The 19,162-nt window shown below is 38.0% G+C and overlaps 1 protein-coding gene across 6 annotated transcripts in view; it reads right to left on the reverse strand.

Annotated features, from left to right (window-relative positions):
• Nucleotides 1–19,162, reverse strand: part of TENM3 (teneurin transmembrane protein 3) — a 321,566-nt gene that overhangs the window by 292,082 nt on the left and 10,322 nt on the right. For 4 of the 6 annotated variants that reach the window (XM_059817990.1, XM_059817989.1, XM_059817988.1 and 1 more), the window contains exon 2: nucleotides 14,339–14,617. The exons of the other annotated variants lie outside the window; for them this stretch is intronic. In XM_059817990.1, coding sequence (XP_059673973.1) covers nucleotides 14,339–14,617 — 279 coding nt within the window. The remainder of the gene's footprint in view (nucleotides 1–14,338; nucleotides 14,618–19,162) is intronic. 6 annotated transcript variants of the gene reach the window in all.

A 19,162-nucleotide genomic window follows, 5' to 3' on the forward strand; every position in this document is an offset into this window, starting at 1 on the left:
TGAGGTAATACAGACACAAAAACAACTCATAAAAGATTAGGTCAGGCTTGATTTAACAAGGAAAAATAAAGTAGGACCACAATGGAAGAAAAGGTTGTGGGTTCTTTTGTGTTGGGTTTTTTTGGTTTGTTTTTTTTAAAGATTTTTTTTAATTGTTTGTTTGTTTCTTAAGGCAAAACAGGATAATCACATATTTTGCATAAAAATATATTACTGTCTGACTTTTTTATAGGTTCTGGGAAAGAGAACCATTGGTCTATAAAAGTAGAACAACAGAGTATGATAAACAACATTCAGAAAGCATTTCTTTTTGGGATATGACTATGAAATTTTTTTTTCTATATCTTTTAGAGTACTGTATTCAAACTCTACTTCAAAATGTTTTAACTCACAAGGAAAATTGGATTTTGAGATAGTCAATACTACCACGTCACCTAAATGGTTACTTCAAATTCATATTATGAATTCTGGGGTAACCAGAATCAGCAGGGAACCATGTAATCCAGTTCCCCAAGAGACACTGTCTCTTGTATTTACCAAGCATAGATATCTTTCTCATTGAAAACAAAACAGAAATCTTTGAGTTCAATTAACTCTCCAGCCTCAACAAAAGTGCATTGCAGTAGATTCTTTTTCAAAGGAGTAATTCATCAGAATTCTCTTTAATGCTTTTTTCATAACATTGAAATACCTCGGAAAAGAGGATGAAAAATTCAATTGTGTAGAACTGATCAGAGGAACAAAAAATCCACTCTGAACAAAGGTAAGCTGATTAACTTTTTCATAAAAATCAATATATTTTGATACTGCAAAGAACAAAGAACTTGTAAGAAAACAAGAAAGAAATGAATGTGGTTTTTTTAAAGCAAATTGCTAACTAAAAGTACACGGACTCTGTTACTGTATTTTCAATATTGTTACAGTTGTTTAAATGTGTTCCCTAGGTCCCAGAAGTGCAAAGATGACTCTCTGGATAAGGAGAATGTTATTAATGTATGCAAAGTGGACACATCAGCATTTTCTGTGTAGAGTTCACTTAATAGTTTTATATGAGATGTTATATTTGAAATAAAAGGTAAGAACTCTAACTTATCTTTTAAAAAATGTAGCTGGGCATTTGTAACAACTAAAACTGAATTTTGAAATGTATATACGTGTCACAAAGCCATCTAAATCACATTTGACAAATAACGCCTAGTATCATGGGGACTCCATCATTATTCTAGTTTAGGTAATGTTGAAAAATAGGTATCTTACAAGGTATTAAACTTTATGAGCTCCTAATTGCAGGCAGCATACAAAAGAAATATTTTTACCTAGCTGTTTATGAACCCAGTGAAAAAGCTGTTACACGGCTACACCTAGATTGTAGTGAAACCCACTTTTTAAAGACAACAGGTTCTTGTCTGCTTGAGATTTGGCCTTGCTGGAAATAAGAATTGTAACTACTAGAATAGCAAAAAGAGTGGTTTTCCCCATGGACATGAAAAAGTATTTCAGCCTTTTTCAGCCAGTAGTTACAGAGCTCAGCTGGCAGGTACGGCCATCTTCAGGCAACCTAAAAAACAACAGAGGAGTGACACGACTACATAAAACTGCCTTGGCAGCATCAAGATGGCAGAAGGAAATGGCACTGCAGTCAGCCTTGAAGGTATAAACCTCTGTAGCAATGGGCGTAGATAAGTATCCTTACTGCCCTGTGAATAAGAAATTTATGAGTTGGATAGTTAGGTGAACTTAAGGAAAATATTGAGAAAGAGTAATAAAAAAACCGGAATTCCTGAGTTTAACTTCTGGCTCACAGGTCACCAACAAGCAACACTTAGGTGGAGCAGTCACAAGTCATTCCTTCCACGCTGAGGAGGCAGTCACTTTAACTTTGTTTGCTCCCTGTATGAAGTCAAACGCTGCTGTGTTTTTTATGTCATGGGAATTGTTAGATAGGAATAAAACCAGGCATATGAACTCTCTCCTTGCTTATTTCTACTCATAGCCTAATGGTCAGCAGATCCCAAAACATTCTAATAAATTGCATTTTGGGGTAAAACAGGAATTCTCATTGAAGAGATTTTTGTCTCAAAAACAATACTCTTACAAACTGCCTTCCAGAAAATTACTAGCACTGTATAAATTAAACGAAAGTCTGCTGCGGAACTATCAGATCCTGAAACCTTTAAAATACATTTTCATGTGTATGAGGAACTGATGTTAAATTTAAATAACCAGCGTAGTTATTTGGCATTCTTAGATCTTTTCTTTTGGAACTAAAAAGCTTGTGGCTATAGGTTCTCCCCACTTCACAGTATTCCCTGCTGTATTACGACAGAGCAAACCTCAATTTTCACTTAAATACAGAAAGGAAATGAGAAGGGGGGGGAGGAATTACAACTGCAAAAATGTGAACCAATTTGTCCATCCGTCTATTTCTTCTCTGCAACATCTACACACCACAGGACAGATATAAATTCAGCAAAAGCACTGGCGGAACTATTCTAGGGCCAAGATTTCTGGAAAGATCCCCCATCATTTTGCAGCTGCAGACAGAACCAATGAAAGACAGCTGAGGCAAAACACACCTAATCTAATGAGCAAATGTGAATCTGGGAACAGACTTTGACACTCAACCCACTTCTATATCAAGTCTTTCTGTGAATTTAGTCAACATTCTCTAAATTAATTTGATTTTTCTGGGAAAGTTTTTCAATAGCACTTAAATGATTTAGGAGCACAAGTCCTATTACAACTCACGAGTATGTGAGCTCTAAATCTCCAGGGTGCTTTTCAAAAATCTTACTTTACCTGTAAAATGGAAAACCAGTCATTACTTTGTGCCTTCTAACTACACTGATACAAGGACTAAAAGGAATATCCAGTACTGTCCCTGTGTGAACTCCTCACTTTTCCAAGGCTCAAGAGGCTAATATAACCTTATCATGACTTCAGGTCAAAAGATTGAGTCTAATGGACCAATGGAAGGAATTAATTTCAGAGCTCAGGACCTTTAATTGAGAGCAGATGGTGCCTAGTCCCTATAAATTTAAAGTCTGGGGCCTGTTAACAAAAGCATCTAATCTCATCTCAATTGCCATAAGCAGCCAGGACCCAGCAATATTGAGTTTACAAAACAATATAACAATCTCCTAGAACTCCACTGAAAGCAAACAAGCAGCAAAGACAGTTAATGAAAAAGACGTCATATGTTCTCTGCAGCTAAAGTAGTTAAGGGAAGGAGCAGCAGAATTCCCCACTGAGTGCAGCTTTTAAGCAGTTTTAAGTAAATCTCCTTATAGAACATACAGCAATCATGCAACAAAGAACTTAGCAGCTTGAACAATTCCGGTTAACTCTACATGGAAGGAGACTGGATACTATCCATTTAACCAAATAGTGATGATAGAGGCCGCTCCTTTCAAAGTCATTTTGACCTAGATATCTTGGAAACTTTGAATATTCAAAAGAACTTCAAAGATTATAAACTATCTTGATACATTCAATATCCATCTTCAGTAGCAGGCGGAAAAGACAACTCTGAAACCTTCTCCAAGAACTAACTTTTGCCAAAAAGGATCTTAAGACTTATTTCTGCTATTTTTCTACAAACTGCACAAGTGACCAATAGAGTTTGGTTCAGTGAAACCCACTACAAAAAGAAATTCAAGTTTTGTACAGAGACAAAGCAACCCAAGTTCTTTAGACTGTCTGCCACAGGTGCTGACTGAGACTCCATGCCATTAGTCATCAGCAATTAACACAAGACATTTTATTTGTAACTGTAAAGCAGTTTATAGAAGCATTACATTTCTAAAAAAACAGCAATTGGAAAAAAATAAAAATCAATCTCTTTCTCCAGAATACAGTAGGTCAGTGGCAGAGTAACACTAGAGTAACTTTCCTTTGCCTATGCTCATGACTGCACACGGATTCGCTATGGAAATACGGAAATGCTTTAAAGTTTCTAGGTCATTTGAAGAAGAAGAAACTGGTGTTCAACCCCGTATGTTTAATCTGTAAGAAAACTATGTGTATAAACTGTGAAAATAAAACTGTTTAAGAAAAGGTCTTGTAAGGATAGCCATATATATGCATACATAGCCATATACACACATTTATGCATCTGTTTCACCACAAAGGACAAAAAGCAATCATAATGTAGTCAACCACCGAAATCAGCCTATTATCAGTCTTTACTCTGTCGTGGCCTGACAATCTGGAACAAGGGTTTCCCAGGCCAATTGCTTCTTTTGCTGCTGTGAATACTGCACCAGAGGTAGAAACGCTCACATTTTGTCTCAGCCGCAGTACCTAGGGAGGGAATTGTCAGCAGCAGCACAGACCTGGCATAGCAGCTGCACAGAACCTTCAAACTCCAAGAAAAGTGTTATCTATTATGGATGCTCTTTTAGAAGATATGAGAGATATGCCTATTAACCATTTGCAGATTCCTAATTTAAACCATAATTAATTTACATTGTTCCCCCTCATCTTTCCTAACTTGATGCTGTGGGTTGACAATTGTGAAAAAAAAAATTGACGTAAGATATTGATAAGTATTTTGCAAATTCCCCTTGTATTGGGTTTGTGTGGCAGCGTTTTAGTAGTGGGAGGGGGCTACAGGGGTGGCTTCTGTGAGAAGCTGCTAGAAACTTCCCCCATGTCTGATAGAGCCAATGCCAGCCGGCTCCAAGATGGACCTGCCACTGGCTAAGGCCGAGCTAAACAGCAACAGTGGTAGCACCTCTGGGGTAATGTATTTAAGAAGGGGGGGAAAAACTGGGAAACGGCAGCCGGGGAAGAGGGGAGTGAGAATATGTGAGAGAAACAACTCTGCAGACACCAAGGTCAGTGAAGAAGGAGGGGGAGGAAGTGCTCCAGGTGCCAGAGCAAAGATTCCCCTGCAGCCCCTGGTGAAGACCATGGTGAGGCAGGCTCTATCCCTGCAGCCCATGGAGGTCCACAGTGGAGCAGATATCCACCTGCAGCCCATGGAGGATTCCACACTGGAACAGGTGGGTGCCCAGAGAAAGCTGTGACCCTGTGGGAAGCCCGCGCTGGAGCAGGCTCCTGGCAGGACCTGTGGACCCGTGGAGAGAGGAGCCCACGCTGGAGCAGGTTTGCTGGCAGGACTTGTGACCCCACGGGGGACCCACACTGGAGCAGTCTGTTCCTGAAGGATTGCACCCCGTGGAAAGGACCCATGCTGGAGCAGTTCGTGAAGAACTGCAGCCCTTGGGAAGGACTCATGTTGGAGAAGTTCATGGAGAACTGTCTCCCATGGGAGGGACCCCACGCTGGAGCAGGGGAAGAGTGTGAGGAGGAAGGAGCGGCAGAAATGACCTGTGATGAACTGACCGCAACCCCCATTCCCCGTCCCCCTGCATCGCTCAGGGAGAGGAGGTAGAGAAAATCGGGAGTGAAGTTGAGCCTGGGAAGAAGGAAGGGGTTGGGGGGAAGGTGTTTTAAGATTTGGTTTTATTTCTCATTATCCTACTCTGATTTTTGATTGGTGATAAATGAAATCAATTTCCCCAAGTCGAGTCTGTTTTGCCCATGATGGTAATTGTTGAGTGATCTCCCTATGTCCTTGTTCCGACCTACAAGCCTTTTATCATATTTTCTCTCTCCTGTCCAGCTGAGGAAGGGGAGTGAGTGAGCAGCTGTGTGGTGATTAGTTGCTGGTTGGGACTAAACCACGACACCCATGTACTATATAGAAACCTGGACTAACCCACAATGATCGCAGCAGGCATCAAAGGCCCTTCCATGGAAAGGTTTCTAATGTGGGGTGAAAAAAGAAAATTATTCTCCTTGGTTTCAGTGTGCCAAAACCACACTTCTCCTTCTCTACAACATACACTTGAAAGCAACAGATAACTAAACACAAAACCTATATAATTTAGGAAGTAAATGACATACTAAATGAGAAAAGGTTGAATAAAAATCAAAACCACAGCTTCTTAAGAAGCATTTATTTTCCTGAGATTTGAGACCTCATCTTCTTCCACCTTAAATCAAGAAAAAAAAGCTTGAATTTTGCCAACACATCAGGCAGCACATTATATAGACCAAAAAAGTTCTGATCAGTTCAATCCACATACTGTTTTAATAATTGTAAAAGGAATTAATTTTCAAATTTGACTTGAAACTGAAATTTCAAGCTGAATTCTCATCTGAATCAAAATAGAACTTTTTATCCAGAAAACATAAAAATAAGTCTTTACATGGGTTTAGTAAGAGTTAAGTTTAAAGAACTGTCTATTCCAAAAGCCTTTGCAGCTTTTTGCAAAAAAAATAATCTTGACAAATTTTCTCCAGCTGATATTTGACCAGCATACAAAGGCTGTCACCTATAATTATTACCAGTACTCTGACAATAGCACAGCCTATATTTAAAGACATATTTAATTATACAAGTATATGCAATTAAAATCTTTTTTCAAATCAAAATTAGATGAAGCTTAAAAAACACCTTTAACACAACTGAATATGAATATGCCTACTCTTTATATAGAACTGGTATTATTTAGACTTTACCTCTACCATTAATTTGCTTTTGTCTAATGAATATATAAATGTATGTGTATATTTGTGTATGTATATATGTACACACACACCCCTATATCCACATAACTATGCAGGAAATGAAGAAAGTGGTGGCTGAGAAACTTGCTTTCAAATGACAACAAACCAAATAATCTCACAGCTCTGACAGATTTTTTTTTTTCCTCCTCCTTTTTCGTCCAGTGATAATTACGTCAATAAACCTGATTCAGCAGATCTGTTGCTAATTAATTAATTAAAACAATTTACTGCTAGCACTGTGATTTTTCAAGGACATCAAAACCACATTCCAAATCAAAACAGCAGAGATCATCGGTTTATAGATGTGCAAAGCATGCTTTGCTTTCATGGCAACCTCACAATTAAAACAGAGCTTAAATGAGAAAGAGCTGCTTTCTTTAAGATTTCCTTGTGCAAGCACGTCCAGAAGAACACATTCTGTTTCGGGGGACTGAACAGCAGTATTTTTATATCAAACTTAAGATGGGGGGAGGGGGGGGGGAATTATGTAAAATCAACCATTTCCAATTAGAAGAAAAAACAAGATATAAATATTAATATTGTAGTAAATTGCAGAGTAACATTTTTATAGCCTTCATTTTCTCAACATGCTTCCTGCTCATTAATTTTTGGTTTGAATAACAACTGACTCACAGAAAACAAAACCAGAAAGGAAGTGAAGAATTTCTTTTGCTCATCCTCTCCCACAAATCAGGACCTACAGGAACCACACAAACATTTTAGAATTGTTTTGGAAAATATGTTAGATGATGAAATATTCACATGGTCCCCAGCAATCTCTTTCACCCAGTTATCCTTGGAACACCATTGTGTGAGCTAACTTCTACTTTTTGCTATTTGCATCGTTTGCTTCTGATCCTATTTGCCATATGTGGCCTTTATAATAGCAGCAACACCTAGACAGAACATGTTAGGCGCAACAGTCTCAATTCTCCCAATCTCTTACAGTGTCGTGTGTTTAAAACTTCTGATCATTCTTGTTAATCTTTCTCTAGGCCTCCAATTGGCTGGCATTTTCCTCAAAATGTAGTCCCAAAACCAGTCAGAGAGACACAGTATTTCTGTCTTAGCACTGCTGAGTGCAGTGGCTGGATTATTTCAGTGGCACTGTATACAAAAGACACGTTATAAGGTCGTGGAAGAAACCCTCACATACCACAGAAAACACTGTTGACAAATAACCACTATAACCTTCAGCTGAGGGCTACCCAGGAGGCATACAGAAATGTTTCCTGGACTTGCAGGACAGGGGATAAGGAAGCCAAAGCTCAATCACAGTTGAGAAGCCCTACCACTGCAGAGGAGGGGCAAGCTGTTAGGCACCACTTACACATACACAAGTCCAGGGGACTAGATAGGAGGTGCTGGCAGAGCTGACCAATGTCACTGAAAGGCCACTCTGTGATTCCTTGAAAGGTGACAGCAATGGAGGAAGGTTGCTGATGACTTTTTAGAAGATAAAGGTCATGTTATCTTCAAGAAGGGCAAGGAGTATGTGGGGAAGTAGAGGCAGTCAGCCTCACCCCAGTCTCCCAGGGAAGATTATGGAACAAAAGCTGCTGGCTGGAGTTATCCTTCATATGCCTGGACAGGGCTCCAGGAGAAGAAAGTGATTGAGAACAGCTAACATGTATTTTACCAAAGGCAAATCACACCCAAACAACCCGATTGCTTTCTATGAACAAATAATTATCTCAGCAGACAAAGGGAGAGCAGCTAGGATGTTTCCTGCCTAACTGATTGGGCAGGATCCTCCTCCTTCTCTCTGCCCCTTCTGAAGTTCTCCTGTTTTTTTGTTTTTGCCTTCCAGAACCATATCCATTCTCAATGATTTCTCAGACAACAGTCGTAAAAAGCCCCGAGGCTGTAGACACTCTATACATGCAGAACAAGTTTTATTTCTTAAGTAACCTGAAACAAAAACAACCAGAAGAAAACATATCAGCAATATATTACCAGTCTTCCTTCGCTGTTAAGCAACAAATCAACTCCTCCTTTTCCCTTTTCTTAGCATTCATGTTTCTGTGCAACTCTTCACTTTTTTGCTGATTACGTCTCAATTTTATTTGTATGCCTGGACCTCCCCAATTGCATATTTGCAAGCTCCTCCTCAGAAATTTGACCTTCCTTCCATTTTCTGTATGGTTCTTTCTTGAAATTCAGATCTCTGGAAAAATCCTGAGCTATGACAGTTGGTCTTTAAAGACTTCTTTCACCAATTCTTAAAATTTGAAGGGTTTATAAGCTTAACAGCCAAAAGTGAATTCTCTGAAATTTTCTTCTTAGCTTTGTTTTTCCTTGCAGACCCCAATTCTAATTTTATTGCTGTCAGTTGTTGTTAAGCCTCTGCATGAGAAGATTTGGTTAAGTGTTTCCAAAGAGCCTCATCCTCTGGCCTGATGTTCTGTACCAGACTCCCATCATGAATGCATCATTAAGATGACCCTTTGGAATTTCATGCCTTTCCTCAACAGCAAGTTCAGTGACAGTCAAACCTCTGAAATCCAGGAGATCCCAAAAAGTTACTGGAAAAAGGTCAGCCCAGCTGTTCCCTCTTTGGCTACCAGTAGCCAAAGGAATTATCAACATGATTTTCAACTGCATTAACAGTGAATGCTAGGAAGATTTACTGAAATATATCCACAGAACTACAATCATAATACATCAGAACCTGAAAATTGGCATAACTACAGAAAACTTGTGATAATATAGCAGAAAACCAGGGACGACTACTTTTGTGTATGGATTTCTGTTCGATGTGTCTGTAACCAAAGAAAAATTTGCAGGCCTGTTTAGATATTAAATATTATTTCAGAGCTGACTTCTGTCAACAATAGAAGAGACTGATTTCCTGGCCATGAAATTTCTTAGCAGCAAAGCAGCATTTAAGAGATATTGGCATGCTTAATGAGGGGTAGATAATTGCTAGATGGAATAGTGCGGGAAAGAGTGAAGAAGCTGTGAATGGTGGTATGGCAGTAAGATGAATATTAATTCATCAGCTATGTGGCTGGTTTTGATCAGTAGACTCAGCATTTGGCTAGCAGGTACCAAGCAGCTCCTATTCAGTAGATTTCATCTAAGTCAAGTTTTGCCTTAGCATAAAGAAGGATGCTAAACAGGTGAATACGTGTTAACACTACTTCCTGAATGATGGTCATTATTTAAGAAATCAGAGTTCAAGTATGTGTTATAGATGTACTGGGTTAGAGAGTACAGATTTAAAATGTTTTGACAAGCATCTTACCAATGTATTTCTTGGTTTTCAGAGATCTGAATGCCAGTAAATGCACCATTCTGGAAGGACAAGAGAATATTAGGTTCACAAGAAAGCTGTCTTCAGAAACTGGCTAAGTCGCAGAGGAAGCAGGCAGGTGCCCATGCAGCTGATAAACTGATTATCTTCTCTTTACAGAAATCCTCAGCAATGAACATTCTACCAGCAATATCTACTTTTCTGTATCTGTGAAAAATGGGTCCAAGTTTTCAAATCATTTATCTAGCCAATTCAGAACAACTGCCATACTCCCCTCTGCCTTCTTTTTATTTTGCTACATCCTGATCTCCTCTGGTCTTCTAACAAACCCCCATCAGGGCAAAACTTTCACTAAATAAGAAAATAAAACCCCCCTTTCTAGTGCCATCAGAACTATTTTCTGTACATCCAGCTAGTCTTTGTGGTTGCGGGCAGAGTCAACTATGTGGCACACATCTATCCTGAGTGCCCAACTCTTTTTCAGAACCACTGTCAATACGGCTTCCAAAGGGATAGAAAGTGACATGGACCGGACTTGCTTAAGTCTTAAATGAGTCACAATCATTGCCACAGCCTGAGTTTCAGTCCGGCACAAAAAGTGCGTACAAAACTGGTCACATAACTTTATAATAAGTAAGTCCATAAGGAGCTGGACTTTAGGAATAACTTGCTCAATTAACTTTCATGTTTTGCTTATTAGCTTTCTGATGTCTCATGAAGACAGGGATTGCAGTTTAATGGATTTAAAAAATAACTTAAATAAGTAGATTCTGAGATACCTTAAAAATATATTGACCTTTTAAGCAAAAGGGCCATTTGAAGCCTAACTATAACATCTAGCTCATACTCTGCTGGAATATTTATCAAGTTTAAAAGACAAGCTTTAGTAATCTTAGAACAGCTTAACAACGTAAGGTTACCGGCAAGCATGCAAAAGATGGGCTGCTTGTATTTCAAAGCCACCGTTCCTAGAACAATTACTAACATAAATTTCTTGATGTAGCGCTTATGAAATAACTTGCAACGGGAAAGGAGAAGAGAGCCTGAAGAAGCACACGCATGCTCAGTGTGTTCCAACTGATACATCATACTGTACATGATACTGGTAGGTTGCCCAGATTAACAGATGTAGGTCCTCCTTCAGGGAGGCTGACATGACAAATCTCTCAGAATATGATGCCAAGAGTCATACATGGAACTTGAATGAATTCAAAGAAAAATATTTCTCTTCAGAATGATTTACTGAGCAGTAACCTAAAACTTTGATGTGAGAATACATCTATAAATCCTATGTTTGGAAAACAGTCCTGATGTTTTCTAAAAAAAATTTTTAAATCTGCTGGCATTCATGGTATGTTATTAGTATACTTAAAATTTTGCAACTTAATCATGTGCAACATTATTTGTTTAAAGAAACTTCTAATCCTGCCAATATTATTCACAAATTCAGGTTGCTTTTGTAGGATGTTAGAAACATAATGTTGAGACCTCGACAAATAGAAGTTAATATCTTCAACAAGCTGTTTCCACTTATTCACTGTAATTATGCAACAGAACCTCGAGTTTTGCCTTCCTGAGGGATATGCAATCTACAACTATTTCAGAAGAGCAAATACACACAATGGTTACAAGGAAGGAAAGGAAATCGTGTTTTGATGCCAAGCTTCTCTTCTTGCCTAACTGGCAAGAAAGAAAACCCCAAGTACATTCAACAAATTGTTAATCCTGAGTTCATAAACCTGTAGGATAAGTCACAGTTCTCATCATTGTGAATAGTCCCATTAACTCCAATAAGGTCTGCTTATGCTAATGGCCTATTTACACAGTGAATAGTTTTACTGGGTGAACAGTAGGATTGCTCAAGAACTGAGGCCTTTAGGTGACAAAAGTACCATCTGCTGTTGTGTTTTGCTCATCATAACCTGTTGCTCCTTATCTACCTTAGAGGTAAATATGCTGCACAAAAATGCATTTACCTCTAAAACAGTTCCATCAAAAATCAGTCAGGAAGCTTTCACACACAGCAAAGGAGGACACAGTACAGAGGACTCATCATAACTCTAACTTTGGTTTCAAAGCCTTATCAGACTTCTCAGATTTTAACAGTATACTGGCACAGCTATTAACTTCAGGCCATAAATTAACAAAACTCACACTTGTGGTTTGGTCTTCTGATTAGAGCACCTGTGCCTGCTTCCCTAGCTTTAAATTGTATTTTCTATTCTACTGTGAGCATTTAACATACTGAGTTCCAACTATATGTATAAAATCGTTTCTCAGCCAAATCTTCCATGTTCAGTGGAAAAAAAAATCCAGAGAAAAATACAAAAGAAGAATATTAAGCTTTTCACCACTTCTGTAACATCTCCACTGAAATGGCAACCCATGACATGGTCCGAGTTATATATGCTTCAAAACCCTGGGGGCCTCTCAAGCCATCAAAATTTCATTAGCCTCACAGCAGTCCCAGTACCTTCTTAAGTTGGACTGCTGGTCTCCCTATCAATAAATAAATCAACTGTAATCCTTTTTAGTGACTAAACTCTTCTTTGAAGTTGTATCAAACATCAGACATTCCTTGCATAATTTTAACCAGTGCAGAATAATGTCTTTTCCAGCATACTGACAGTCTTCTCACACATGAAAAAACAAAATAAAACTCTAATTCTAAACTCATGGTGGAAGTTTTGGCATATGGTAATCAGGCATTTTGCTTTTTTTTAAAAATTGTAAATATAAAGTTCATAAAAAGTATAACAAAGCTACTATAATTCTGAAGCAGTCACCTCTTTGGTAATGCAAAGATATGACTATCTAAGGAATTTTGTGTGCGTGTGTGTATATATAAATACGTATTTTCAAGATCATTAACCTAGAGTTTTACAAAAGACTCAAGAGAGTCTATGTCAGCATAGACCTTTCATAGAATCATAGAATCATTTAGGTTGGAAAAGTCCTTTAAGATCATCAAGTCCAACCATAAACCTAACCCTGCTAAGTCCACACTTTCAAAAGGAAAAATCACAGGACTACTCAACAATTTATTCTAGATTGCTTTGCAGCTGAAATATCAAGGGTCATCCAACAGAAACTCCACTGTCAAAAGGAGGTAGGCAAGTACTCCTGTCTTCCTCTTTCAAAACTTGCCTCCAACTCAAAACAAATTTTCCAAGCGTGAGACAAGACACCTGCGAACACTGAGAGCTGTCAGTGCACCTCAGGTACCACGCAGCATTAAATCCAACACAAAAAGGAGGATCCCATCTGAGACAGCTGTCTTACACAGGCATCACCAGTTAGAACCAGCCACCAAAAGAAAGGCAACAAGTATGAATAATATCAAAACATAGCTTTGGTTTTGCTTTCTCAAACTGAAGTTAAGATAATAAATAGGTAAGCCTAAACATTATTGCTTGTAGTTTAAAATAAAACTGCTTCCCCCCCGCCCCCCCGAAAAGGATTACCATACATACACAGCTACACTGCTGTTTCCCACAATGTGTTACCACTATTGCCAGAGGACAGAAATAAAGTTGCTCTGACTTTTGTACAGCTGAGCAGACAGGTTTAATTAATTCATAAAATGACCTGTAGACATGCAGGCAGTAGCCATCACTAATTTTCATTTTTACTTTTTTTTCTTTATTCCTCTTTCGAATTTGTCATATAGAAAGTCATGAAGTTAATAGAACAATCATTTTAATTCTAGTAAAGCTGAAAATCTTCTGCAAATAAAAAGAAGTTAAAGATAAAAAGTTTTCTAAGATCTGTGCATTTACCATTTAACACCACATTAGGCTCTGTTCATAACCTCAAGGGGAGGTAAAAAAAAAAATATCTTGAGAAGCTTTAAAAATGAATCAGTCGATTGTATTAACCTCTTTTCATTTAAACACTAAGCCTTAATATACAATGGCCATACCTCACATCCTACAAAGCTGCTGTTTAAATCTTTTTTGCAGCTTTTAATTGCACAGTAATCCAGTCCCCCAGGCACATCAAAGGCCACATGTCCCTCTTCACCACAATTCCAATTGTTCTCATCAACTAGGAAGTTTAAAGCATCATCAAATTTGTTTTCCAATCACATGAGCCCTGTTAATAAGCTATTATTTGCGTTCATTCATCCATTCTAAGATTCTGCAACTTCTCCAAGATGTCTTGAAGAAGAGTTTACAATGAAGCCTTTGATTGCAAGCAGGCCTTGGGGATCAACTTTATCACCATTTACTTAGCTGTTCCCCAAAGCGTAACAGGTGACATGGCCTGAGATAAAACAGAGCTAATCTTTTTTGTGATTAAACTCTTCCAAAATTACAGCTAAAATACCACACCCAAAGCTTGCATTAGTTAAGACTGATACTGAGTATTGACTTTTCTGGGAGCAAAAAAAAAAGGTAAATAATTCAAGGCCATTCCTTTAATGATCTAAAATTATCGCATGTCAACCAAAACAGCAAATAAAACATTGATTTATATATGGGCATATGTGTAAGAACTTACCATTTTCACTGTCGGACTTGTTTTCATGTTCGGTATCAGTCAGAGTGAGGGCTGAGTTGGAACGGCTCGACAGACAGGAACTGCGCCCTGATTTGACCCCCCTGCCCCAAAGTCTCATGGCATGCTCTGGAGACATCACTCCTTCATTTTCAGTATCAGCATCTGACCCTGCACTGATAGAGTAACCTCTGTGGGGGAGCCCCATTTCCGCACAAAATGCCAGTCCTCGACGAGTTGCTGGTTCACAAACTCCTAACTGCCTTAGGGTAAAATTCTGTCCTGATCAGGGGAAAAAAAAGATAACAAAAGGTGAGAAACTTTTTTATTTTTTTTATTTTAAAAGAACCTAAAAGTAAAAACTCGTCATGTGTATAATTGTCTCAGGTATCACACAAGGTGTTTTGTCAAACCTCCACATGTATTACAATCAAGTGGATTCTTTTGTCTCCAGCTCTCTGCGGTGCCCCTTTTCATTCATACTACACCTTAGCACTGTTTTGTCAACTGCTTAAACACATCAAAAGTGCTCCTGGGTAGGAAAGAAACATAACAGAACCTGCAAACTAAGAAAAGCCAATTCAGCACATTAAAGGATTAAAAATAAATGACAAACTTTTTTTCTTTTTTTTTTTTTTTCCTTTTTCAAAGCGTGAAAGCTGTAACAAGGTATTTCTCAGGATTATCTTTTTTTTTTGTCTCTGTTAGAGGCCAAAGCAACAGGCTATTTTCCCTGTACAGATGTCACCTAATATGGCAATGGAAAAACTAAATAGGAACTAAACTCACTTGGTCTTTATTGGATCTCTCTGCTCTACTTTAATACACAAATATAAACAAAGAGGAACACGGCCACCCATTACCTGCAAGGACTACAGTAAAGTTGTTATTTTTTGTATCTCTGTATTTTGAGAAACATTTTAGGCTTTTACTGCTGAAGCAGAGTCTGTGCATCTTAAACAGACTTTTAGCCTCTGTTTTGGGGCACAGCAAGAGACATAAGTGAATCCCAAATGATTGTATTAATAAATTAGGTGCAATAAACTTGTGACACTTCAATAACTTGAAGTGTCTAAATTATGGGACACTCAAAAATGACTGCCTTTTTAATGGCTGTGTCCTCATCCTACTTTTATGTCCGTAGATTTAAGACATTTTATGGTATATAGACACTTGGCAAGCTCATTTGCATGCCTATACCCATAATGCTTTTCCACCCTAGCCCACAGTTATTTCATAGCTCTGGGAACAAATTAGAACACACATTCAATTTTTGAATCTGACAGGCATCCTAATTTCTCCAAAATTAGTCATTCAACATAAAAATATGTTAGTAAGATAATTAAAGCTTATAATACAACAAGAAGAGAATCCTACCAATCAGAAAGTAATAGAATTGCAGAAGTGTGAATACAGACGTGTAAATAATTCCTGAAATATTAAGAGTTAAACCAAATCAATGGCCAGGGCATTAAGTGGGCCAGTTAATTAATTTATTGCTGTGGTCATATGAAGTTGTTGCTGTAAGTTTTTTCACAGTCAGAACCATAAATGAATTCTGACAATGACTTCCATAAATAACGAAAATCAGTTATTACAATTAGGTACAAATCAAACTATATTTATTATGCAGCTGTGAATAAATATTTGAATGAAAATACAGCTGGGGAGGTAACTACAAAAGGAGTAAGCATACCTATGACTATGTTTGAACAGTGTGAAGGGTATAAGAACAGGGAATTACCATGCACACTGATAGCATCTTGCCATTTTTTAAAGCTGTCATGCCATGTGAATTTTCAGGTTTTGTGAGAGTTGAAACTAATAAGAGAAGCAAACAGGCCAAACAAACCACCCAGTAGTAACAGGGTCAGAGCTGAAAATAGTAAAGTGTCTAAAATGCTTATTATTTTGCATTTTGGTAAATATATGCTAGGGGTGACAGTCTAGAACACTGGTTTTATGTATTTGGTACATTATTACATGAATCTACAAACAGCTGCCTAAAGTCAGAACCAAATGTAGGAGAAGCCCATGTGCACGTGCGTATGTAGACAGGTGTAGCCACACACACATGAAGTGGCTAAGGTGTATACACAGTTGGACATGCAGCATCTTACTGGTTCTTTGACAAGCAAAATGGAAAGGAAAGAGGTATTTTTGACCGAAGACAAGGTTACTTGAGTCAGTTGACTTCAACACTACAAGGTGTTATGCCTATGACCCCCTTAACCTCACAGTGCTGAGATCTGGAGGTGAGGAAGGATGCGGACAGACACAGATGCTGCCTCATGAGCCACAATTAGACCAGCTGCAGCAGGCGAGCACCACAACCTGCAGCTCCTCGGCCAGCCTGAACCACCCAGCCCTGTGCTCCCCCCACTGCGAAGAGGACCTCTTTGCACTCAGAGAATCGCTCAGGGAAACGTCTGTGCAGACACATCAATTTGAAGAGACTACTCCCCCCCAACCACCACTCTTCTTTCCACTTAAGCAAACTATTATTTTGAATAGAAACTACTTCAGGCGTTATATAACAACATCCTCCATGATCTCTTTCTAGGAGACTTGGTCTCAGGCACAACACACCACCTACCTTCTTTTAATGGATTTTATTTTTTACTTTAAGTTTACAACAGCCTACCTCCATGTGGAATATGTTCTTCCTTTTTCCCCTCTTATGAACAGTAAGAAAACCAAAATGGCATGTCACAGGGCCAAAACAGAAAAAGGGGGCAGGTTTGTATACTGCTCTCTCATCACGTTCAATATATTAGAGTATTTCGCTACACTGAGAAGTTTTACAGCATAGCCCAGAAATGCTGTAACAGCTTTCAAAACATCAGGCTAAATCATCTGCTGAATTAAAGCTTTGCTAAGAGCTTTACTAAGAGGATTGTACTCCATGTAAGTTGCCTACACAAATGAAAAAAAAAAAACAACCACAAAACCCAAACCAAAATGTTGACATGGAAAAATATGTATTTGTGTAGGAATTTATATCCCAAAGGAAATCATACATACATGATACAAAAATTTTACATAATCTTAAGATTCCTAAACAACAAAACCAGGAAGTCTTCCAGGATCCGGGGAAGCTGAACACAGCTGGGACACAGACCTAGTGGGCAGCAGAACAGCTGGGGGCTTTTACCTGATAGTGAACAATACTACGAAATAAAAAGAAATTGAAAAGGAGGTTGTAGAAGCTCAGTGGAAAAAAAGAGTACGAAGAGAGGATGTTGTTCTTGTGTTCTGAGAGTTTCTAATTAACCTTTCCAGAATGACTTCTACGTGAGGGATTTAATCATCAGCTTCTTACACTACACACACATTTGCTATTTCTCCCATTGACAGTAAGTGCCTCAACAGTTCATAAAGACTTAAAAACAACTTGGGGATTATAATGAACTAATTCCTGAGAAGAAAATGTAGATACAGAATAAAAAGATAGGCATAATGCTTTGTGGGTTGGTTCTTTTTCCTTTCCTTTAAAAAAGTATGAAGTATAAACTAGAAAAAAAATATTAGACACATTGTTTCAAGGAGACTTGTTCTGGAGACACCTTTGGGGGTTTTGGACTATCTGGGATGATGTATCATGAAGTTAGGTTTTAAAAAGGACAATAATGCTGTTTACTACCCCTCTACCATTAGATAACTGCATTTCTCTTGGCTAGCAGTATCAATTTACGGGTGGTGTAAGGAATGCTGACACCCTCCATTTGTGAAGACAAGAACAAAATTAATGTAATAACTCTAAAATAACTTTCGGGAGCTTGTGCAGCAATCACTGTTAAAAACACAACATTTGCCAACAATAACCACACACATCTACCTGTTACGTTGCAACCACTTTCTGTGTAAACAATGATCCATGTACAATTGGTGTACCTCCTTAACTACATTAGTTAAATACATACAAAAAAGTATACCAACATAAATTTTTTATATATATATAAAATTATTTTTTTTTAAAGAGAGTGTGCATGTGTATATATATTTCTCTACCAGAATCACACAGGTTATATTGTCTAGAAATGTAAATGATTTTTTTTAGTTTAATCAAATACTGCATATAAGCAAGTTTGATGAATGCAGAAATTATGTATTATTTTAGAAAGTCAGAAGTTAACAGCTGGAATTAAATGGAAAGCTGCTGCACTTGTGCCACATTTGTTTCCCTGGCCTAAATTGGGGAAGTTATTAAAAGACATCCACAATAACTTAATCTTCAATTTGGAAATGTTATCTGTGGGAATGGGTTTTTGAAGAGAACTACTAAACAAAAGAAAAGGCTCCGCGGTTCTTCAGTTGTCAGTCCTTGCTCTAAGTTCGATCTATACTAAATATATACATAGTGATATTCTTTTAAAAACCATGAGAAGGGGAAAGAAACAAATGAAGTGAACAAAGAAAAATCCAGCAGAGAATTTGTCAGCATCTCTAGACATCAGCACTGTCCTTGGTAATTCATTAACCACTGGTAAGTCAACAAGTCAGGTTTTAGCAACAATAGGCTATTTTTGAAAAGAAGGAAAGAAAAAAAAACAAATCTGAAAAGCTTCCAAAGCATCTGCCTAGTTAGCATAAAAATACACCCACACCCCTATCTTTTAAACCAGAGGAATTATAGTTCGAGTGCCTTTGCTGAGTTTGTTTTTGTCATAACAGGGTAGACATAGTACCAAAAAGGCAGAAGTCCCAAACCCATCCAAGTCCATACTCAAAATTCTGTTTAGTTCGGCTCTTGCTTATATTTCTGATTAAGTCATGCCATGTCTGCTGTCTCTGTATCCTTCATTATTTGTCAGTTGCCTTTCTAAT

The sequence above is a fragment of the Gavia stellata genome, chromosome 5 (genome assembly GCF_030936135.1).
Source record: "Gavia stellata isolate bGavSte3 chromosome 5, bGavSte3.hap2, whole genome shotgun sequence".
NCBI lineage: Eukaryota > Metazoa > Chordata > Aves > Gaviiformes > Gaviidae > Gavia > Gavia stellata.